Source organism: Spermophilus citellus (assembly GCF_964194105.1).
Source record: "Spermophilus citellus genome assembly, chromosome: 11".
Lineage (NCBI taxonomy): Eukaryota > Metazoa > Chordata > Mammalia > Rodentia > Sciuridae > Spermophilus > Spermophilus citellus.
The window spans coordinates 82,019,869-82,045,904 of NC_138192.1; the positions used below are offsets into that span (position 1 = coordinate 82,019,869).

A 26,036-nucleotide genomic window follows, 5' to 3' on the forward strand; every position below is an offset into this window, starting at 1 on the left:
TCCTTAGTATTGAGTTTGAGTATTCCTGCCTACATTTCTTATACAACTCAATTTTAAAGGGAACTAAAATTTCTTAGGAAATAAATACATTTAATATTTTCTGTATAAAACAATAGCATGTGTAAGGCACTGGGTTTGATCCTCAGTACCACATAAAAATAAACAAAATAAAGGCATTCTGTCCATCCATCTACAACTACAGAAAAAGAAAAAAAAATGTTTTTTTTTTTTTTTAAGAGAACATGAGTATACAAATACTCATTTAAAAAAGAAGAAGAAGAAGAAATCAGCTGGGCACAGTGAGGGCAGGATTGCAATTGCAAAGCCAGCCTCAGTAGCTTAGCAAGGCCCTAAGCAACTTAGCAAGACCCTGTCTCAAAATAAAAAAATAAAAAATAGGTTGGGAATGTGGCTTGATGGTTAAGCATCCCTGGGTTCAATCTCTGGTACATCCCCCCCCCCACAAAAAGAGAATAAATCAAATATCAATAATCAGATGTTATTTATTGCAAGAATTCTGAAAGCACTCATCATGTTTCCAACTACCTATTTTTAAAACTCATTGTGTTAGAGTAAGCTGAATGCTCAATATCATCACTGAAGAAATAATATGACTTTAATTTAAATACTATATATAAAAAGATAAAATATTTTTAGAATTCCAGTTTGAAATGTCTATATATTTCTCTATATAGTATAAATAATTCTTAGTAAAAGTCACAAAATAGAAATTATCAGGAAAAAAACATTTAGAATGAAAGAGTTAGATATAATTCAATCAGATACCTACCTGCATCACCTTCTGCTGAATCTCTTCTAATTGGGTGCGCTTACTACGCTGTCTACATACTTCCTGGTAGCGGGTGTACTGCTCTCGGAGTGAATCTAATAATTTCATAACCTGTGGCTGCGCAAGCAGTTCATCATCCATAGGAGACCACGAGACCCCACCATCAGAGCCATTAAATCGACGCTGCTGTAATTCGGATAATAATTCATGCCCTTTACAAATACAAGATACTTGTAATTAATACCCATAAGGAAATACAATTTGTTTTTAAAAACTATCCACCTATCTATCTTCTAGGTCATAAGCAGTAAAATACAAGAAGAAAATTATAATCACAATAAATAGAAAAATTGCATATGTGCATATAAATACATATATATATACACACACAAAATTAATATTAAAGTGCCCTATCATATATCACAAATACATATGCTACAGATATATGCTATGTAACAGAAAATATAGTATAGCATATATATGGTGATATATAATTTCTGTCTGTTTTATCTGTCACATTCTTGTTTTTGGTGGATTTATTACTTAGAACACTATGCCAATCAATCATGTTTTCTGACAGGGCAGAATTATACTCTGGGATTTCTGTATGATGATATTAACCCAAGCTATATAGGATTTCAGTATTGATCCCTATTAATATCTCATCGCAACACTTAAAAGTTGACAATGAAACAGATGTATGATTAGCATAAATAAAATTTTCATTACAAATAATCTCTGTAAAATCTCCAAACACATTAACTGTGAATCATAAAACATACTCGTGTGAGAACTGCATTGAATGTGATTCAATTATAGCAAGCTCATGTAGGAAATCAACTCATTTACAACTAAATCCACTTATTTACAACAAAAGCTGTAAATATATGCGCAATTTTAAAAGTAAAGATTATTTTTCCAGGATAAAATGATTCTGTTATTTTGGTACCAAACAATACATGATATTTAAATTCTTTTACTTTTAATTCAGTAAAATATGACTTTTTAAATGACTTTCAATATACAGAAAGAGAGCTATTTCCAATCTCTAAATAAATAAATAAGTAAACAAAATTTCCTAAACCTCTCCACATTATACTTTATAATCTCTATCTTAAGAGTTAATAGTACATAAAAAAGACTTAGTGGCATATAAAATTAATTTTAAAATACAAATTTTAGAAGTTTCTTAATTCACCAGGTGCAGTGGTGCACACCTATAATCCCAGCGGCTCAGAAGACTGAGGCAGGAGATCATAAGTTCAAAGCCAGCCTCAGCAATTTAGTGAGGCCCTAAGAAACTCAGCAAGACCTTGTCTCTAAATAAAATATTAAAAGGACTAGGTATCTGTTTCAGTGGTTAAGTACCCCTGGGTTCAATCCCTGATATAAAAAAATAGTTTCTTAATTCAATGTCTTAAAATAAGCAGTTTTCAAAATATCAAACATATACATGGAATTAAATTTTAAACATAGAGTAGAACTGGTAGTCTATTTTAACATTTAAGCATAATTCAGGAGAGAAGGGACTAACTAGTAAGCAGGGAGATAAGTGGCTGTGACAACACGGTGGAATCTCGCCAGCCAAGCCCGCACTGACCCCCGGGCTGAGTTCAGGATTGCAGACGGGGAAGGAAGCGGTACAGTCCCATCCCCCACAAGGAACACTCCACTAAGGCAATCAGCGGCCACCATCTTGGAGAGCTGAAGTATCCACCGCCACTCTCCGACAGATTGCAACAACAAAGCAGGTGTGTGTCACTCAGCTCAGCCCCCATACATAGGGGGATTTCGCATAAAATCTCTCCTAGACTTTCCGGGGGAGGGAGTATCAGAGTGAGCCTGCATAAAGACTAAGGGGAAACTAGAGGCACCTGACCTTCAACCCCCCCTCCCATCAGCAGCCAAAACAAAACCTGTCTAGCCAGCGCTGGGGGAGGGGCAAACAGAAAAAATCAAAACCATAGAGTGCCGGGGATCCCAAAAGCCAACTGTGTGACCCTGGAGATCCAGGCTGTCTGATTCGCGAGGCCTGCCCCGCGGCTATAGAAGGCGTGGCGCTGCAGAGAAGGGATTAACTAGCAAGCAGGGAGATAAGTGGCTGCGACACTGTGGAATCCTGCCAGCCAAGCCCGCACTGACCCCCGGGCTGAGTTCGGGATTTCAGACTGGGAAGGAAGCGATACAGTTCTATCCCCCACAAGGGAAACAAAACAATAGAGTGCCGGGGCTCCCAATAGCCACCCTCCACACCCAACAAACGGCAGGCCCAGAGTACAGTTTGAACTGCCAAGAACCATCACTCAGGGGAAATCTGGTCTAGCAGGAGAAACCAAGACTAGCAGGAGAAACCAGGGGACTAGAGGCAAGGCCCTCGCGACTGGGCGGCTGTAAACTGCAGGCCCGCCGGCAACAGTTCACCCACTGCCCGCGTAACTGGGCGGTAGGAGAACGCCCGCCCGCTGGCGACTGATCACCTGCCCGCGGCCTGTGATACTGGGCGGCTGGAGACCGCCCGCCTGCCGCGACCGGGAGCTGAAACCAAACAGAGACAGTCCAGTCACACCCCCCCCATTAGGACACCCCGGCAAGGAAACTGGGGCCCGTCATAGCAGAGTAGTGTCGTCACTGGAGCTCGGACGTCGGAATTCCTTCCCAGCAGAATCCACGTTAGCAGGCATAGTTTAAGAACACAAAGGAGAGACATCAGAGTAATACAGAAACAAAACAAATCTATAGAAGAGAGTAGAAACACGACAATCAAAAAGAGCTGGAAAGTAACGTGGACAACATGAGAAAACAAGGGAAAAAGGATTACAAACATTGCAAGACAACTCAATTCTACAGGAGGACATAGAAACATCAGAAACAGGGATAGGGAAAGAACTCAAGGCATACCTAACTCGAATGGAAAGGAATATTAGAGAAGACATGAGACAGCAAGTCCAAGAAATAAAAGTATATTTTGAAAATGAATTAAACAAACAAATTCAAATGGCAAAGAATGAGCTTTACCAGGAGATAGAGATCTTTAAAAAAATCAAACAATAATCCTAGAATTGCAGGAAACTATAAACCAAATTAAAAACTCAAACGAGAATATTACAAATAGACTTGATCAAGTAGAAGTCAGAACATCAGATAATGAAGACAAGGTTTATCAACTTGAAAAGAATATAGTCAACACAGAAAAGATGCTTAAATCCCACGAGCAATCTATTCAAGAGATATGGGATGTCATAAAAAAAACAAATCTGAGAGTCATAGGGATAGAAGAAGGCATAGAGATTCAAACCAAAGGAATGGACAGCATATTAAATGAAATAATTCTAGAAAACTTCCCAGAGATGAAAGATGGAATGGATTGCTAAATCCTGGAAGCCTACAGGACCCCAAACATTCAAAACCATAATAGACCAACTCCAAGACATATAATTATAAAGACAGCCAACGTACAGAACAAGGAGAGAATATTAAAAGCTACGAGAGAAAAGAGGCAGATTACATTCAGGGGTAAACCAATTAGGTTAATGACCGATTTCTCATCACAGACTTTGAAAGCGAGAAGATCCTGGAACAATGTATTTCAAACGCTGAAAAATAATGGATTCCAACCAAGAATACTGTATTAAGCAAAATTAAGCTTCAGATTTGACAATGAAATTAAAATCTTTCACGATAAACAAAAGCTAAAAGAATTCGCAGCCAGAAAACCAGCACTGCAAAGCATTTTGGGGCAAAATTCTACAAGAAGAGGAATGGAAAAATAGTGCCCAAAACCAACAGTGGGAGGTATCTCAGTAAAGGGGGAGGAAAAAAACCAAAAAGTAAAAACTAGCCAAACTAAAATAAATAAATAAATAAACATGACTGGAAGTACAAATCATATTTCAATTGTAACCTTAAATGTTAATGGACTAAACTCACCAATCAAGAGACACAGGCTAGTAACCTGGATCAAAAAAACAAACCCAACAATATGCTGCCTTCAGGAGACCCATATGATAGAAAAAGACATACACAGGCTGAAGGTGAAAAGTTGGGAAAAATCATACCACTCACATGGCCCTCGGAAGCAAGCAGGAGTGGCCATACTCATATCAAATAAAATCAACTTCAAACCTAAGTTAATCAAAAAGGATAAAGAAGGACACTATATCCTGTTAAAAGGAACTATCCACCAACAAGACATAACAATTATCAATTTCTATGCACCAAATAATGGTGCAGCAACGTTCATAAAACAAACTCTCCTCAAGTTCAAGAGTCAAATTGACCACAACACAATAATTATGGGTGACTTCAACACACCTCTCTCACCATTAGACAGATCCTCCAGACAAAAGCTGAATAAAGAAACTATAGAACTCAATGACACAATCAATAACCTAGACTTAACCGACATATATAGAATATATCAACCATCATCAAGTGGATACACATTCTTCTCAGCAGCACATGGATCTTACTCAAAGATAGATCACATATTATGCCATAGGGCAACTCTTAGTAAATATAAAGGTGTGGAGATAATACCATGCACCATATCTGATCATAATGGAATGAAATTGGAAATCAATGATAAAAGGAAGGAAGGAAAAATACAGTATCACATGGAAAATAAACAATATGGTACTGAATGATCAATGGGTTACAGAAGACATAAAGGAGGAAATCAAAAAATTCTTAGAGATAAACGACAATTCAGACACAACATACCGGAATCTATGGGACACAATGAAAGCAGTTTTAAGAGGGAAATTCATTTCTTGGAGTTCTTACCTCAAAAAAAGAAAAAACCAACAAATAAATGAACTCACACAACACCTCAAAAACCTAGAAAAGGAAGAGCAAAACAACAGCAAATGTAGTAGAAGACAAGAAATAATTAAAATTAGAGCAGAAATCAACGAAATTGAAACAAAAGAAACCATTGAAAAAATTGATAAAACTAAAAGTTGGTTCTTTGAAAAAATAAATAAGATAGACAAGCCCTTAGCCATGCTAACGAAAAGAAGAAGAGCAAGAACTCAAATTACTAACATATGGGATGAAAAAGGCAATATCACAACAGACACTACAGAAATACAGAAGATAATTAGAAAGTATTTTGAAACCCTATATTCCAATAAAATAGAAGATAGTGAAGATATCGATAAATTTCTTAAGGCATATGATCTGCCCAGATTGAGACAGGAAGACACACACAATTTAAACAGACCAATAACAAAGGAAGAAATAGAAGAAGCCATCAAAAGACTACCAACCAAGAAAAGCCCTGGACCAGATGGGTATACAGCGGAGTTCTACAAAACCTTCAAAGAAGAATTAATACCAATACTTTTCAAGCTATTTCAAGAAATAGAAAAAGAAGGAGCTCTTCCAAATTCATTCTATGAGGCCAACATCACTTTGATCCCAAAACCAGACAAAGATACTTCAAAGAAAGAAAACTACAGACCAATATCTCTAATGAACTTGGATGCAAAAATTCTCAATAAAATTCTGGCGAATCGAATACAAAAACATATCAGAAAACTTGTGCACCATAATCAAGTAGGATTCATTTCTGGGATGCAAGGCTGGTTCAATATACGGAAATCAATAAATGCTATTCACCACATCAATAGACTTAAAGACAAGAACCATATGATCATCTCGATGGATGCAGAAAAAGCATTTGACAAAGTACAGCATCCCTTTATGTTCAAAACACTAGAAAAACTAGGGATAACAGAAAGTTACCTCAACGTTGTAAAAGCTATATATGCTAAACCTCAGGCTAGCATCATCCTAAACGGAGAAAAACTGAAGGCATTTCCTCTAAAATCTGGAACAAGACAGGGATGCCCTCTATCACCACTTCTATTCAATTTAGTTCTCGAAGTACTAGCCAGAGCAATTAGACAGACAAAAGAAATTAAAGGCATAAAAATAGGAAAAGAAGAAATTAAATTATCGCTATTTGTGGATGACATGATAATGTACTTAACAGACCCAAAAGAGTATACAAAGAAGCTGCTAGAGTTAATAAATGAATTCAGCAAAGTGGCAGGTTATAAAATCAACACGCATAAATCAAAGGCATTGCTGTATATCAGCAACAAAACCTCTGAAATGGAAATAAGGAAAACCACTCCATTCACAATATCCTCAAAGAAAATAAGATACTTGGGAATCAACCTAACAAAAGAGGTGAAAGATTTATACTGAAAACTGAACCCTAAAGAGAGAGGTAGAAGAAGATCTCAGAAGATGGAAAAATATACCCTGTTCATGGATAGGCAGAACTAACATCATCAAAATGGTGATATTACCCAAAGTTCTCTACAGGTTTAATGCGATGCCAATCAAAATCCCAACGGCATTTCTTGTAGAAATAGACAAAGCAATCATGAAATTCATATGGAAAAACAAAAGACCCAGAATAGCAAAAGCAATTCTAAGCAGGAAGTGTGAATCTGGAGGTATAGCGATACCAGAGGTCAAACTGTACTACAAAGCAATAGTAACAAAAACAGCATGGTACTGGTACCAAAACAGGCAGGTGGACCAATGGTACAGAATAGATGACACAGAGACTAATCCACAAAGTTACAACTATCTTATATTTGATAAAGGGGCTAAAAGCATGCAATGGAGGAAGGATAGCATCTTCAACAAATGGTGCTGGGAAAATTGGAAATCCATATGCAACAAAATGAAATTGAATCCCTTTCTCTCGCCATCCACAAAAATTAACTCAAAATGGATCAGGGAGCTAGATATCAAATCAGAGACACTGCTTCTGATAGAAGAAAAAGTTGGCTACGATCTACATATTGTGGGGTCAGGCTCCAAATTCCTTAATAGGACACCCATAGCCCAAGAGTTAATAACAAGAATAAACAAATGGGACTTACTTAAACTAAAATGTTTTTTCTCAGCAAAAGAAACAATAAAAGAGGTAAATAGAGAGCCTACATCCTGGGAACAAATTTTTACCCCCCACACCTCAGATAGAGCCCTAATATCCATAATGTACAAAGAACTTAAAAAATTAAACAATAAGATAACAAATAACCCAATCAACAAATGGGCCAAGGACCTGAACAGACACTTCTCAGAGGAGGACATACAATCAATCAACAAGTACATGAAAAAATGCTCACCATCTCTAGCAGTCAGAGAAATGCAAATCAAAACCACCCTAAGATACCATCTCACTCCAGTAAGATTGGCAGCCATTATGAAGTCAAACAACAATAAGTGTTGGCGGGGATATGGGGAAAAGGGTACACTTGTACACTGCTGGTGGGGCTTCAAAATGGTGAGGCCAATTTGGAAAGCAGTATGGAGATTCCTGGGAAAGCTGGGAATGGATCCACCATTTGACCCAGCTATTGCACTTCTCGGACTATTCCCTGAGGACCTTAAAAGAGCGCACTATAGGGATAAGGCTGCATCAATGATTATAGCGGCACAATTCACAATAGCTAGACTGTGGAACCAACCTAGATGCCCCTCAATAGATGAATGGATTAAAAAAATGTGGCATCTATACACAATGGAGTATTTTGCAGCACTAAGAAATGACAAAATCATAGAATTTGCAGGGAAATGGATGGCATTAGAGCAGATTATGCTAAGCGAAGCTAGCCAAGCCCTAAAAAACAAATGCCAAATGTCTGCTTTGGTATAAAGAGAGCAACTAAGAACAGAACTGGAAGGAAGAGCATGAGGAAAAGACTACAGTAAACAAAGACGAATGGGGGGAGAGAAACGAAGAGAGAAGGGAAAGCATATGGAAATGGTAGGAGACCTTCAATGATACATAAAATTATAAGAGGTCATGAGGGGCAAGGGGGAGGGAAAAAAGGGAGAGAATTGAACAACAGCAGGGGAGGTAGAAAGGGAAGATGGGAGGGGAGGGGAGGGGAGGGGGGATAGTAGGGGATAGGAAAGGTAGCAGAATACAACAGTCACTAATATGGCATTATGTAAAAATGTGAATATGTAACAGATGTGATTCTGCAATCTGTATTTGGGGTAAAAATGGGAGTTCAAAACACAATTTGAGTCAAATGTATGAAAGATGATATATCATGAGCTATGTAATGCTTTAAATAATCAATAAAAAATATCAAAAAAAAGCATAATTCAGAGGGTACAAGTATTTCTTTGTTCTCTAAGGAAGTAAGATCTATGACACATTGAACATTAGGACAACAGAGTTACAACAAAGATATTCAAAATTTATTACTCCTCATCACATCTTAAAACTGGAAAAACACCTGTTTAAAACACATCTAACTCTGCACAAATCTCCGTATATAAAATCAAAAGCATAATATCAGAACACAATTATTTTTTTCTACTTTGGCAACTGTTACCCTTAATGTTGGCCTTTTAGATACCACTTCCATTAGAGAAACAGCACGACATCATTATTTCAAAGAACATATTCTGAAAGCACACTGCCTGGGTTAAGATCCCAACTCTAGCATTTACTGGGTGAATAACCTGCAAAAATTACTTACCCTTCTTGTGCTTCCATTTCCTCCTCTTAATATTGGGATGATAACAGTATAGACTTCACAGGGTTGTAGTAAAGAATTAATGAGTTAACATAAATAAAGTGCTTAGAAGAGTGCCTGTCCCACAGTCAGACTAGAATTATGAGCTATTATTGGAAAAAGTGGATAGAAATAAAATTGTGGTATTTCCAATGGGAAGAATTCCAACTTTTTCTCCTGGAATGTGTGACATAACAACTATGGATCTATGGGTAGAACACACATGGCAAGCTCCACAGAGCACTCACTGTGCAAGGTCACTGCAGACAGCTAAGGGGTTATTGCCTCTGCATTTAGACCTGTTTTTTTCTTAAATACATGACAATAGTGGAATGCATTACACTCATTATTACTCATATACAGCACAGTTTTTCATAACTCTGCATATAAAGTATGTTTATGCCAAATTATGCCATTATACATGTACTCTTTTTTTTGCATTACAATTCTCAATACACATATATACCCCAACTTTGAGCTATGGAGAGAATTCAAGCTTATTTGATCTTGTACAAGTTTTCTGTTTGTTTGTTTGTATCTCTAAGGCTTGGCTTCATCAAGTACAAAGTAGAGAGAATAAAACTATCTTAGAAGGTTGTCAGGAGAATGAAAGATGAAAACACAGTACCTGGTACAAGGTGAATATTCAATAATTCTCACAGCCATGTAATGAAACAGAAAGTTTCACCTCCGTATTGCAAAATAGGAAATAAATCTCAACATTTTGAGAGGAAGAAAAATTATCATTATCAATTTTTTAAATATTATACAGTATGTTAACATAGTATTATTAGGTTACACCAAAAAGCAGTTTAAAAATATGTCCCAGCAAAAACTCCCATAAATCAAAGGCATTTCTGTACATCAGTAACAAATCCTCTGAAAGAGAAATTAGGAAAATGACCCCATTCACAGTAGCCTCAAAAAAAAAAAAAAAAAAAAAAACATAAAATACTTGGGAATCAAATTAATGAAAGAGTTTTAGACCTCTACAATGAAAACTTACAGAATGCTAAAGAAAGAAATTTAAAAAGACCTGAAAAGACAAAAAGATCTCCCATGTTCTTGGATAGGCAGAATTAATATTGTCACAATGACCATACTGCACTATACAGATTTAATGCAATTCCAATCAAAATACCAATGACATTCCTCATAGAAAAAGTAATTATGAAATTCATTTAGAAAAATAAGAGACCCAAAACGATCAAAGAAATCTTTATGATATGACATAAATCTTCTTCCTTAGCAAAAAGAGTTCAGTAGGTGGCATCACAATACCAGATTTTAATTATACTATAAAGCAACCAACAAAAATGGCATGGTATTCGCACCAAAACAGACTTGTAGACCAATGGTACAGAATAGAGAACACAGAGCAAACCCACATAAATACAGTTATCTCATACTAGACAAAGGTGCCAAAAACATACATTGGAGAAAAGATAGCCTCTTCAACAAATGATGCTGGGAAAACTGGAAATCCATATGCAATAAAATAAAATTAAGCCCGTATCTCTCACCATGCACAAAACTCAACTCAAAGTGGATCAAGGACCTAAGAATTAGAGTAGAAGAAAAAGGTAGGCCCAAATCTTCATCATGTTGGATTAGGCCCCTACTTCCTTAACAAGACTCCTAAAGTGCAAGAAATAAAATCAAGAATCAACAAATGGGATTGATTCACACTGAAAAGCTTCTTCTCAGCAAAAGAAACAATCAGTGAGGTGAACAGACTACAGAATGGGAGCAAATTTTTATCATATGCACATGAGATAGAGCACTAATCTCTAGGATTTATAAAAAGAAATCAAAAAAGTTAACACCAAAAATTCAAATAACCCAATAAATAGGCTAAAGAATTGAACAGATACTTCTCAGAAGATATACAATCAATGAACAAATATATGAAAAAAAATGTTCAACGTCTCTAGCAATTAGAAAAATGCAAATTAAAACTACACTGAGATTTCATCTCACTCTAGTCAGAATGGCAAATATCAAGAACACAAATAACAATAAGTGTTGGCAAGAATGTGGGGAAAAAAAGCAAACTCTTACATTGCTGGTGGGACTGCAAATTAATGCAACCAATCTGGAAAGCAGTATGGAGATTCCTAAGAAAGCCTGAAATGGAACCACCATTTGATCCAGCTATCCCACTCCTCTGTTTACACCCAAAGAACTTAAAAACAGCATACTACAGTGATGCAGCCACATCAATGATTATAGCAGCACAATTTAGCTATTTTGAATTCACAATAGCTAAATTGTGGAACCAACCTAGATGCCCTTCAATAGATAAATGGATAAAGAAACTGTGGTATATATACCCAATGGAATATTACTCAGCATTAAAAGAGAATAAAATCACGGCATTTGCAGGTAAATGGGTAGAATTGGAGGATATCATGCCAAGTTAAGTAAGCCAATCCCCCAAATCCCAAGGCGGAATGTTTTCTCTGATAAGTGAATGCTGATCCATAATGGGGGTGGGGGGAGCATGGGAGGAATGAAGGAACTTTAGATAGGGTAAAGGGGAGGGAGGGAAGGGAGGTGATATGGGGGAAGGAAAAATGGTGGAATGAGATTGACATCAATACCCTAGGTACATGTATAAAGACATGAATGCTGTGACTATGCTTTGTGTACAACCAGAGAAATGAAAAATTGTGCTCCATTTATGTACTATGAATTGAAATGCATTCCGCTGCCATGTATAACAAATTAGAATAAAAAAGACTTTCCCATCAAATTCCTACAATATGTACCACATAGATGCTGACAATGTTTACTTAATGAACAATTGGTTTATTGAATTAGTATCAGTAATACATATGTTTTCATCTTACCTGTCTGAAGAACTGTTTCAGGATCAACTGATGGAAGAAAGTTTAAATCCACAGATCTGGAAAACACCAAAAATGCAACTTTTTTAAAGCTATAGTATTTTCATACAACTTAAGAGATCCCTTTACATGTAATATCAAAATGGGTACACAAGTATTCCATTTCCACCATGTTTATCTCTTAAACGCAGGGAAATATATTCGAAAAAAAAAAAATTCTAGCAGCCAGAGAAATACCAATGTGATAAACCATAAAATTTTAAGATCATAAAATTATACGAATTGGAAAATATAGTTAATTGTGCAATACAGCATTATTTAAAATATACCAAAGGAATACATTATCATGTTAATCCACTGAACTTTAGTTTCAAAATGAAGCTTCTAATTATATAGAAACCCAGAATTGTAACATAAAAAATGTATGCAGCTATCCTCCAATCAAAAGCTTTCTTATCTAAGGGCTAAAATGTAGCTCAGTGGTAGAGCACTTGCCTAGCATGCTCAAGGCGCTGGGTTCAATCCCCAGTACTGGGAAAAACAAAAAAAAGTTTACTTATCTATCACAAGTTTTCATAGCTTCAAATATTTTTGATAACTGCGTGTGTGTGTGTGTGTGTGTGTGTGTGTGTGTGTCCTGCCAATTATATTCTCTTTGCTATTCCAATTATGTTTCTTATACAGCTGGACTTCTGCCTTTATTTTCTTAAACACATATGAGAAAGAGATGCTTGAGGAAAGAAAGGGATCATGCTGCTGTATGCTCTAACTGTTCAGTCTTGAGCTAAAACCCTGTATTCCGCCAAATGATCTAGGCCCTCCCCTCTTGTGGAGCCTAGATGCTTCCTGAAGATTAACATAGAGGAGGTTGATGAAAATTTGTAAGAGAAGGACTTTATTATCTGGGTATAAAAGAAACAGCAATAATACTTGAGTGCACTGAGGAGGGGTTGGCAAATACAAGATTTTATTTAATACTTCATGTAGACATGTAAACCAGCATTTCCAAAGCGTTTCTCAAAACACTGAACAAGATGAGGTAAAGTAAAAGGCTTCCCATCACCATATGGAAAGTTTTAAGGAAGCAATGAACAAGGTTCTCTGCTTCAGTGCTTCCTCAGAGCTTAGTCTGAAATGTTTAAAGTCATTCTCAGGGAGGGAAAATTAACTGAAAGCACTAACCTCCCTGACCATGGACTCATTTTTTATACACATCCTCTTCAAATGTCTTTTCTGGGGAAAATAACTAAAACATATTAAACTTCTTCTGGCCAACTAATTAAAAAGCAAGAATACTTGGTTAATGTTTAATCAAGCACCTTGTGTGACATTTTCAATTCATAAACTATATGTGACTGTGTAATAGTTACATACACCATCATATACTTAAATATTTATGTTTTTATATGACATCTCAGGGTAATAACTTCCTATGATAACTTTAAATAGGTTTATATTTAAGCTATTTGTATTCACATTTTGACTGTTTTAATTGAGATTTGGTATTGCTACTAAGATTCTCTTATTTCTCTCTGCCCTTATTATTTCAGGTAATTGACTACATCTGGATTCACAGAATAACATGATAGACTTTTATTAATGTTCCACTGTATATTCAAGGTTACAAGCAAAGGAGCTATCCAAGGATCTCTGCTGATTCCTTCAAATTTCCTAATAAAATAAATGTAATTCATCATATCAATAGAATTAAAGATAAAAATCATATGATTACCTTAATAGATGCAGAAAAAGCATTTGAGAAAATAGAGCATTCGTTCATATTCAAAACTCTAGAAAAATTAGGGATAGCAGGAACATACCTCAATGTTATAAAAGCTACATATGCTAAACCCCAGGCCAACATCATTCTAAATGGAGAAAATTTGAAAGTATTCCCTCTAAAAACTGGAACAGAAAAGGGATGCCCACTTTCACCACTTCTATTGCAACTCCAGCCAGAGCAACTGAACAGACGAAAGAATTTAAAGGGACACAACTAAGAAGAGCTCAAATTATCCCTATTTGCTGATGATATGATCCTATATTTAGAAGACTAAAAAAATCCTCTAGAAACTTCTAGAACTCATAAATGAATTCAGCAAAGTAGCAGGATATAAAATTAACACCCATAAATTAAGTGCATTCCTATACACCAATGATGAATCAGCTGAAAGAGAAATTAAGAAAACTATCCCATTCACAATAGCCTCAAAAAAAAAATGCTTGGGAACAAATCTAACAAAAGAGGCAAAATACCTGTACAACAATGAAAACCACAGCAGAACACTAAAGAAAGAAAATGAAGATCTTAGAAGATGGAAAGATCTCCCATGTTCTTGGATAGGCAGAATTAATACTATCAAACTGGCCATACTACCCAAAGCACTATACAGACTCGATGGAATTCCTATTAAAATTCCAATGATGTTCTTCATAGAAATAGAAAAAGGAGTCATGAAATTTATTTGAAAAAATAAGAGACCCAGAATAGTCAAAGCAATCCTTAGTGAGAAAAGTGAAACAGTAGGCATCATAATGCCAGACCTTAAATTATACTACAGAAGTATAGTACAAAAATGGCATGGTTTTGGCACCAAAACAGACATGAAGGCCAATGGTACAGAATTGAAGACAGAGACAAACCCACATAAATATAGTTATCTCATACTAGACAAAGGCACCATAGACATACATTGGAGAAAAGATAGCCTCTTCAACAAATGGTGCTAGGAAAACTAGAAACCCATATGTAATAGAATGAAATTTAACACCTCTCTCTCTCTCCACAAAACTCAAAGTAGATCAAAGACCTAGACATTAAACCAGAGATCCTGACCCTGCTAGAAGAATGTAGGCCCAAATTTCTACCACATCAGCTTACAAAGGGACTTTCTCAACAAGACTCCTAAAGCGCAAGAAGTACAACCAAAAATCAATACATGGGATAGTATGAAACGAAAAAGCTTCTTTTCAGTAAAGGAAATGATCAATAATGTGAAGAGGGAGACTACAGAATGGTAAAAATATCTTTGCCTCCTACACCTCAGAAAAAGCATTAATCTCCAGGATATATAAAGAACTCAAAAAACTTAACACCAAAAAACCAAATAACCCATCAATAAATGGGCAAAGGAACTGAACAGGCATTTCACAGAAGAAGAAAATGAATGGTCAACAAATATATGAAAAAAATGTTCAATGTCTCTAGCAATTACGAGAAATGCAAATTAAAACTACACTGAGATTTTTCCTCACTCCAGTCATAATGGCAATTATCAAGAAAACAAATAATAGGAAATACTGGTAAGGATGTGGGGGGAAAAGGTACACTTATACATTGCTGGTGGGACTGCAAATTGGTGCGACCAATCTGGAAAGCAGTAGGAAGATTCCTTAGAAAAACCTGGAATAGAACCACCATTTGACCCAGTTATCCCACTCCTAGGTTTATACCCAAAGGACTTAAAATCAGCATACTAAGTAATGCAGCCACATCAATGTTTATAGTAACTCAATTCACAATAAGCTATGGAACCTTCCTAGGTGTCCTTCAATAGCACACACGCATGTGTGCGTGCACACACACACACAGGAATATTACTCATCCATAAAAAAAGACTTTATGACTTTTGCTGGCAAATGGATGGAGCTGGAGACTATCATGCTCAGTGAAATAAGCCAATCTCAAAACAAAACAAAACAAAAAAAAGGCCAAATCTCTCTCTGATATCCAGATGCTAACACACAGTAAGTGAGGGACAGTGGTAGAAGTTCATTGGAAGAGGGAAGGGAATAGAAGTTCACTGGATTAGACAAAGGGAAATGAAGGGAACAGAAAGGAGATGGGAATAGTAAAGACAGCAGAATGAATCAGATATGTGAATATATGAATATACGATGAGTGAAACCCCACATCCTGTACAACCACAAGAATGGGATCCTAATTAGAGCAGTTATACTCCATGTAAGCATATAAGCATAATATGTCAAAATACACTCCATTGTGATGTATATCTAAAAACAATAAATTTTTAAAAAGAATAAAAGAAAAAAGAATTTCCTAATGAAAAATTATTATCCCAGTGACCAGTAATAATCAAGAGACTGGAAGCAGATATTTGCTTCCTTAAGTGCTTTTTATCTAGGAAGAGAGGAACTCACCTATCAAAGAAAAATGAATACTGGCAAGGTTGTAAAGTTCAATGCTAAATCTGTTAAACCTGTTAAAATGATAAATCTAGGTACTTATTTGTAAACAACAGCCCTTAATTATTACTTCAACAAGTATCATAAAATACCAAGTTCCCTAAGTTAAATTCATGATTATCACATATTTTATAAGGCTGGAGGAAGTTCTTAAAAGTTAGGCATTTAAGCACAAATGTATTTAAATAAAATTACAATTTTATTTCAAGCTGCAACTGTTTTCATATTCTTTACAGGGAAAGACTAGAACTAAAAAAGGTAGAAAATTATTTCAAAAATACATTCTTGCAACTTAATATTTTCTGCAGTGTTAGAAAAAGAAGTATATTGCTATTCACAAAAAAAGAAATGGCTTTTGTAAAGAAACTTTGATTCAAATGAGTATGTTTTACGTATAAAGAAAACTCTCATAAATATGTATGTACGTCAATTTTGACTGAGTGGAAATTTGTTTATCATAGTTCTTTTAACTTGCACTAACAATACAGGTATATTTTAACTGACAAATCATAACTTGACAAGAATATAATTACATACCACCAACCACTTACCTTTCTTTCTCTTGCTGGTTTGCTTTATCACTTCCATTATTAATCAAAGCAAGTTCATCCAACAATGATGTAGATTCCTTTGTAAACTTCTCAAAAACCTACAATATGAAATTTTATTAATATACTAAGAATAGTCTTAAAAATTATTATGCAATAGGATTTTCAGTTAAGAGCCATAATATTAACCAGGATTCCCTTTCCTTCCTAGGAAGTCAATTCAGTTCAATCACCAGAGCACAAGAAAGCACAGAACACAAAGCCGCATCCTAAACAGTGAACAGTTTCAATGCAAAAGGGGTTTTTAAAAAGGAACATTAAGAAATTATTCTGATCCCTCATTCAGACAAGTTTATTTTTATCCTTGTGTTTCTTGGAGAAAATCTGTAACACCAAATTTCGTAACTATATGAATGTTACTTAAACCAGTTCAAGTGCTTTTATTCTAGTTGGATATTTCTTCCTCTTGTTCTATCAACAGTTCACAGTGGTTTAGAGTTTTACAGATAAGCATCTTACATGAAAATAAATTCATTATAATTCTAACATGATTTCTTCAAATAAAGAGATTTTGGACAAATCTTCAAACCTATGTAATAAAGTGGATGAATATTGTCTGATATCACTATTCAAATACAGTAGAAACGATTATCCAAAGATAACAAAAAGGTCATTATTCTCCAGTAAAATTAGCACATAATGTAATTTGAAGACTATTGTCTCAATAGCTCAATAAAACAAAGTCATATGAAACACAAAAGCAGATTTCAGAAGTTAGGATAAACAAGACACTTTTCAGAAATGAAAAGTTTATTGTGTCAAACTGCTCCTCAAGCTGGCAACTCAAATTGATGTTTCAATATCCTCTGAAAATGGTACTTTGACTAGATTACTTCTGAAAATATTGTATTACTGTTATTCTACTTAAAACATTTATAACTTTTATTGATGCTACTAATGGCAACCCTAATAGCTAATAGTGTTATTATATCATACTGGGTGCTGTTCTAAATGCTTTAGTGTAGGTATATTCATTTTTTCTTACCCACAGTCTCACGAAGCAATTCTATTATTATCTACCACATTGAAAATGTGAAACTGAGGCATGAAGAGAGGAAATGCACTGCTGAAAATCACATACACAGCAACTGCCATAAGGATTTTTTCTAATCAAGTGAGCTTTATTCCAGAATATTTGTCCACAAACACTATGGAATGCAATGTATCTTTCCATTTTTGCAAAAAAGAAAATAATCTACATTTTGGTTGATTAAAGCAATGAAGTTTTCAAAAATGTCTTATTTACATGCAGTTAACATTTTATCTCATCATAATATACCAACCAGCCTCTTATTTAGCCAGTCCATGTGATCATAGGTGAGACTCCCACCAAAATCTTCTGTTAACTGGCATGGTTCTATATAACGGGTCAATTTATTGGCAGATACTAAAATAACCTACAACAACAAAAAAGAAACATTTAGTAAACCACTATTAAAGTCTATGAAAATAAGTAAAATTAGGTTATATGCAATTTTGTTTCAATGTGATGACATATATTTAGTTAATGCAACAGCATTTAAAATCAATCCAATATATTATAGATGTCTGCTAAAAATCTATCAAAAAACTAGTTTTTTATTAGAGCATCACAGTTATACACAGTCATTGGGTTTACCTGACAAAATCATACAAACATGGAATTTGACTTACTCCCTTTCAGTTCCCACTCCCTTCCCTCTTCTCTCCCTCTATTCTCCTTCCTCTCCTCTATTCATCTTCCTTGCACTCACTTATTTTTGATTGGTGCTTTCTACATACAAAGGTGAAATTCCCTGTGGTATATTTATATACGCACAAACTGATTTTGTTAAATTCATTATGCATTTCCTTCCTTTCCAATCCCTCCTCCCTCCCTCTTGATCTCCTTCCTCCACTCTAATCTTCCCAATATGTTTATGATATGATCCCCTGCTCTCCACCCCTCACCTTCTTTCCCCATTTTCCACTAGCTTCCACATGACAGAAAACATTCGACCCTTGATTTTCTTTCTTTTTTGATGCTAGGGATTAAACCCAGGGCACTTACCCACTTACCCACTGAGCAACATCCCCAGCCCTTTTTTATTTTTTATTTTGAGACAGGGCCTCACTAAATTGCTAAGGCTGGCTTTGAACTTGTGATCCTCCTGCTTCAGCCTCCCAAGCCACTGGGATCATAGGTGTGAGCTACACCCACCTCAACCCTTGATTTTCTGAGTCTGGATTATTTCACATAGCATGATATTCTCCAGTTCCATTCATATGGTTGAGTGAAATTCCATTTATATATAGCACATTTTCTAAATTCATTCATTTATTAACAGGCATCTGGGCAGATTCCATAATTTGGCTATTATGAATTGTGCTGCTATAAGCATTGTAGTAGCTGTATCCTCTAATATGCTGACTTTAGTTCCTGGTAAAAGTACAGCTGGGTCATATAGTGGTTCCATTCCTAGCTTTTTGAGGAATCTCCACACTTTTTTCCAAAGTAGTTGTACTAATCTGCACTCCTGCCAACAATGTGTAAGTATATATTTTCCCCCCACATCTCATCAGCTCTATTATTATTTGTATTCTTAATCATTGCCATTCTGACTAAATGAGATGAAATCTTGTATTTCATTTAAACTAAATTCATTTAGTTTCAATTTGTATTCCCCTGTTGATAGATATGTTGAATGTTTTTTCATATATTTGTTGGCCATTTGTGTTTCTTCTTTTGAGAAAAGTCTACTTAGTTCTTTTGCCTGTTTACTGATTGGGTTACTGGTGTGTGTTGGGGAGAGGTGTTGTGTTACAGTTTTTACGGTCTTTGTATATTCTGGATATTAACTCCTGTCAGAGGAGTAGCTGGCAAAGATTTTCTTCCATTCCCCAGGTTCTTTCTTCATCCTCTTAAACACATCCTTTGTTGTGCAGATGCTTTTTAATTTGTTAAAATCCCACTTACTGATGTTATCAATAACATCATGGTTTTATTTCTTGAGGTTTAGGATCAAAAACCTTTGATAATACTAACATTTTAAAGAACAAAAGCTACTAGCCACTAGTTGAAATATTTTTAAAAATATTTAATCACTATTAACAATGTCTTAGTAATAAAAACTAATTCCTTAATGTAATGATGCAATCAGCAAAAAAATTTTATCTTAAAATTAGCTGGATATACTGAAATGATAATGAGATATTTTCTTGTCCAATCCAATAGAAACATGTGGTATCCAAACACCATTTCTCATTAAAAGGAATTGGGGTTCCTTGGAGATGAAGAAATATACTTCATGAGCCTGGAACATATTCTCATCCAGATTATAAAAAAAAAAAAAATCAAAGACCACTACAATGGTGCCAAAAGAGTTTGAAAAGACCTTCACAGATAAATATGTGACAATCTACACATCAGTAAGGATAACAATGCCATGGATTAAAATATTAAATGTGTTTAAATCATTGACCTTATACTGATACAAAAGAAATGATACTATGGAACAAACTTACTAAAAACCAGCAAATAAACAGAAATAAACATTTACCACTGGATGAACAAATAATACAAGTATTCAAGTCAGGAAACAAAGAAGGAATAGTAGAACTAGATCACAATTTTGCAATTTTTAATGAACTAAGAGATCAAGACACTGAACATCACTACCGTTAACATCATACACCAAAAAAAAAAAAAAAAAAAAAAAATCAACTTCTACCAATCTTGTGGCCCAAGAGCCCATCATCACCCTGTGAATGACCTTGGAAAAATAAGTCAGATCTGAGTGTAACCACTACCTAAATCCAACTTTCAATGTATGGAAATGCAGAGGTTGAAGAAGGCAGAAGAACAGGTCAGACTACACCATAGGGATGCTCATGACAATATGCACAGGATGGGAAACTACAGGACAGATCAGACTGTTCCAGAAAAGGATGAATTAAAAAGAGAGAGAAACCAAAGATTAAAAAGGCTTATCCAATGACAAATGCAGAATTTCACAACCAATATTAGGAGAAATATACATTCATTTCAAGCAAACATGAAGTATTTAAAAAACCTGTCTGCATATTAGTCCATAAAGAAAGCCTTGGTAAATTTCAAAGAAATTTACACATTATATCATGACAACAAAATCAGGCTAGAATTCAATAATCTAATCAGAAATCATTAAACTATTCTAAAACCATACCCACTTAGGCATCTCAACCAACCACATTGTGTGGACATTGTTCAGATCATAATACAAAAAAAAATTCAATCAATCTCTATGTATGTATAATTTATATAAAAATTTTAAAATAAAACTTAAAATGTATTACAAATAATTAACTTACATGTGACAAATAACATCTATCAGGTAATTAGAAACTCAAAACCTGCTGCCTCTTGATATTAAGAAATTTCTTTTAAGGTTAGATAATGGTACTAGGTTATATTTTGTAAAGAGTCTTTATGTTTTAGAGACACTAAAATATTTACAGATAAATTGATATATTACAATTTTTTCACTGTAATATGGGTTGGAGAAAGGGGATAAAGGTTAAAAATGGGGCAGGACTAACCATGGCTTGATGGTTGTTGGACCTGAATATGGAGATACTCAGAGTTAACTATAATATTGTTTACCTGTTTACATTTTTGTGTTCAAAATTCCTCATGATAAAAAATTAAAAGAAACTAAAAGAAATACATAAAACTCTGTTTAAAAAAGAAAAAAAACTTCCCAGTAAGAGAATTTCAGGCACAGTTTACAAGGGAGTTTTAAAGAAAAAAGAACAGGTAATTTTTTTAATTAATTAATTTATTTTTTTAAATTGTTGGTCATTCAAAATATTACATAGTTCTTAATATATCATATTTCACAGTTTGGTTCAAGTGGGTTATGAACTCCCATTTTTACCCTGTATACAGATTGCTGTATCACATCAGTTACACTTCCATTGATTTACATATTGCCATTCTAGTGTCTGATGTATTCTGCTGTCTATCCTATTCTCTACTATCCCCCCTCCCCTCCCCTCCCCTCTTCTCTCTCTACCCCCTCTACTGTAAATCATTTCTTCCACTTGTATTATTCTTCTCTTACCCCTCATTTCCTCTTATATGTAATTTTGTATAACCCTGAGGATCACCTTCCATTTCCATGCAATTTCCCTTCTCTCCCCCTTTCCCTCCCACCTCTCATCCCTGTTTAATGTTGATCTTCTTCTCAAGCTCTTCATCCCTACCCTGTCCTTGGTTACTCTCCTTATATCAAAGAAGTCATTTGACATTTGTTTTTTAAGGATTGGCTAGCTTCACTTAGCATAATCTGCTCTAATGCCATCCATTTCCCTCCAAATTCTATGATTTTGTCATTTTTTAATGCAGAGTAATACTCCATTGTGTATAAATGCCACATTTTTTTTATCCATTCATCTATTGAAGGGCATCTAGGTTGGTTCCACAATCTTGCTATCGTGAATTGTGCTGCTATGAACATCAATGTAGCACTGTCCCTGTAGCATGCTCTTATTAGGTCTTTAGGGAATAGACCGAGAAGGGGAATAGCTGGGTCAAATGGTGGTTCCATTCCCAGCTTTCCAAGAAATCTCCATACTGCATTCCAAATTGGCTGCACCAATTTGCAGTCCCACCGCGATGAACAAGTGTACCCTTTTCCCCGCATCCTCTCCAGCACTTGTTGTTGTTGGACTTCATAATGGCTGCCAATCTTACTGGAGTGAGATGGTATCTTAGGGTGGTTTTGATTTGCATTTCTCTGACTGCTAGCGATGGTGAGCATTTTTTCATGTACTTATTGATTGATTGTATGTCCTCCTCTGAGAAGTGTCTGTTCAGGTCCTTGGCCCATTTGTTGATTGGGTTATTTGTTATCTTATTGAAGCCAGATTTAAAGTTAGGTAGTCAGTGTAGTTAGGTAAATCGGGTCTAAGACAGAGTGAAATCTAAAATGGAGGCCATGCTGGGAATGACTCAGGGAAAACACAGGACAACTCATGGAATGTTAATGAAGTCCCGAAAAGGCCCTAGGCCAAAGTCCACCTCAAAGAAGTGTTAATGAACAGCCCCCAGCAAACTTAAAGATAGCCCATCACAAAGAAGTGTCCCACCCCTCGGGCCTTTCAACCTACATTCCATCCCCAAAACTATAAGAAGGGGAAACAACCGCACTTCCACGGATTCCACCTCTTGGGTCCCCTTCTTCCTCCGGGAGAAGTCTTTTCTGCTGTCCTTTAATAAACTTCTAATTTCTCCTCTGACCTTGCCTCGGCGTGCTTCTTTGGTGTTATTCTTCAACATCGGGGAAGCAAGGACTCGTCACCGGTCAACAGTGGTAACATATTGGAGGTCCCACCCAGATTCTACACTGAGCTAAGTGTATGCACCCCATGTCTGTTTGAGGTGCATCTTTTTCTCTTTCTTTCTGGAGGTAAGGTGGGCACCCGACGGCTACTTAAATGCAATTAGTGCAGCCGCCACTCTTCAAGACTCGGGTGAGAGGTTTCCCGGCCTAGGCAGCTCTCAATCACCTGTTCAATACAGAGCAGGCATGTTGGGTTCTGTCAAAGCCGCTTCCAACTTTTCTGTCTGGGCCCGGAGAGCAATTGGCGTGAGTACACAGTGTCCCTAATCCCGATCTGCCTCGGATGCGTGGAGGTGGAGGAAGGAGTTTGGAACAACTGCGGAATTCGGGTCTGGGCTACTCTCAGAGGATTCTTAAGGTTCCTTTCTCTTGAGCCCCCTTCCGACAGCCCTCAGGGGTATCTAGGGTGATCGGTAGATGAATGGCACTGAGGGAAAGCCCCAATCACATTTGCCTCCGTATGGGCTACGCGCAACACTCCCAACCCCGCATCCATTCCTCCTGGATGCTTCCCTTCCTTCGCAGGTCAGAAATGTTAGCAATTCAGGTTGCAGGACTGAGAAAGGCATGAGATAATTAGTAAAATCTGCCCAGGTTCCCTAAGATACATAGGTAACTTTTACTAGTCTGTTTTACCGCCCCAATGTTTAAAATGAGCTGCGTTCTTTAAGCTACTAGAGAGGCATTTTTAGAATCAACTCCTCCGGTAATCTGCTACCTTACAACCAGTAGATATCCCTTAACACTTAGGCGGCTCCTTTAGTCTACAGAGCAAAGACAACAACAAAAGAGCACACGATTCTCTTTTGCAATGGGTTTTTAGTGGTCGGGAGGAAAGCAGTAAGGCCCTTAAGTCTGAATCCTCCCAAGGTCTCTGGCACAGGGCAAACTGAGACCCTAGCACTTTGCTAAAGGGGACCAGAAACCCCTTGGCAAAGCAAGGTGAGAGACGGGTTTTCTGGACCGTTTAGGAAGCTCAAACTTAGGGAGACATCCCTAATGAGAACAGTTTTCTCTGGCGCAGCATGGGCACCTGAATCCTGTTTTCTTCTCACTCAGACGGGAGCTTCTCTCTCCCCAATACGCCAGGTGGACCACTAGCCTGTGTATTGAAAAATTGGGATACATTTAAACCTCAGATGCTCAAGAAAAAAGCGCCTCATTTTCTTGGCCTGGCCTCAATACAAACCTGGCCACCAGAGGAAAATATCAATTTTAATGCAATTTTACAGTTTGATAAAATTTACAAAAAAGGAAATGGTGTGAGATGCTGTATGTTCAGATTTTCTTTGCTCTAAGGGAAAATCCTAAATTATGCCAACAGCGTAAAGTAGACTTAGCTATGATATCTGCCATGAAGAGAGAAAATCTTGAACTCACTGAGGAAAAAGAATCAAGAGAAAAATTTGGGCCGATCAAAGTACATACCCCCTTCAAGACCTAAGGCAGATAAAAACTGACTCTACTGGAAAGTTAGGAGATATGCCAGATTGCCCAGGATTGGATCTATCCAAAGGAGCTAATCTTGCAAGTGAAAGGGAAACTGAGGAATTCCCAGCAGCTGCCAGAGCCATTTTCGCTTTGGGGAAATTTCCTCATAATTTCCCTGCACTTAAGGATTACTCCACCTAAATGCAGTAAAGTCAGTCACACTGAGACCCTTGATTTTACACCTATAGTTGCCCTTATGTGAGAACATCTGGTCCACTCATGGGGAAATCTAAGGTGCCACTGATAAGAGTCATAATTAAATGGAAGTTCAAAACCTGGAGAGATATTTTCTTAACTGGTCTGTTTTAAAGGTTATTATAGATTATTTCTTGGGGATAATCTAGGCTAAATGTGTGTCTAAAAGATGTTTCATTGTAACATCTGGTTTCTAAATGAGATTGAAACATTGCATAATCTTGCAGTTAAAAGTTAGGGTTAGGTAATTGTTTAGTTTGTGATTTCAGATAATTCATGCTGGGAGCAGGCTCAAAGACACAGACCCCGCGTGTTCCCCAGCCCTGGGCCAAAACTGTTCCGGGGGTCAGAACCCAGCTGCTTCGAGCTCGATGCACGCTCCACTAGGAGCTGGCTTCAATACGCAGTCTCCGCGGATTCCCCAGCCCTGGGCCAAAGCAGCTGCGGGAACCAGAACCCAGCCGCTCAGAGCTCGGTGCACGCTTTGCTAGGAGCAAGCCCCAAGGAGTATTCTCCACAGGTTCTCTAGCCCTGAGCCTGAGCGATCTGTCTGCGAGACGCAGGCAAATGCCAGCCTGAAATCACCTGTTCCGTAGCTGAATGAGCTGAGATCAGTAGAAAACAGGGATGATTCCATCAGCTCTCCAAGATGGCAGCCGCTGACCTCCTCCGTGGTCCGACCAGTGTCGAGAACCGAACTGGACCGCTTCTCTCCTCCGTCTCAAAGCCAGAACTCAGCACTAAGCACGGCCATTACGCCGCTGGCAGGAGCCCCCAGAATCCACATCACTGCACCCCCGCTCTGGCACCTCGCCGCTTCCCAGCGCGAGCCGCAGACTCCAGCCGCGGGGCTATCTGCCGATCAGGCAATGTGACCCTCCGTGCGGAGAAATCGCCCGCGTCCGAGCCCCCTGCGTCCGAGCCCCCTGCAGCCGAACCTCGCGCGATGGAAATCACTCTACTACATTCTGGAGCACCTCAATTTCGCTGGAATTTCCCAA

General features: G+C 36.9%; 1 protein-coding gene across 9 annotated transcripts in view; it reads right to left on the bottom strand.

The window, feature by feature from the left end:
- SESTD1 (SEC14 and spectrin domain containing 1) overlaps positions 1-26,036 on the bottom strand; it is a 127,077-nt gene that overhangs the window by 32,019 nt on the left and 69,022 nt on the right. For all 9 annotated transcript variants that reach the window (XM_081261926.1, XM_081261929.1, XM_081261933.1 and 6 more), the window contains 4 exons: positions 18,292-18,405; positions 16,952-17,049; positions 12,198-12,253; positions 791-1,002 (listed from right to left, as the gene is read on the bottom strand). In XM_081261926.1, the coding sequence (XP_081118052.1) occupies positions 791-1,002; positions 12,198-12,253; positions 16,952-17,049; positions 18,292-18,405 (480 nt within the window). The remainder of the gene's footprint in view (positions 1-790; positions 1,003-12,197; positions 12,254-16,951; positions 17,050-18,291; positions 18,406-26,036) is intronic.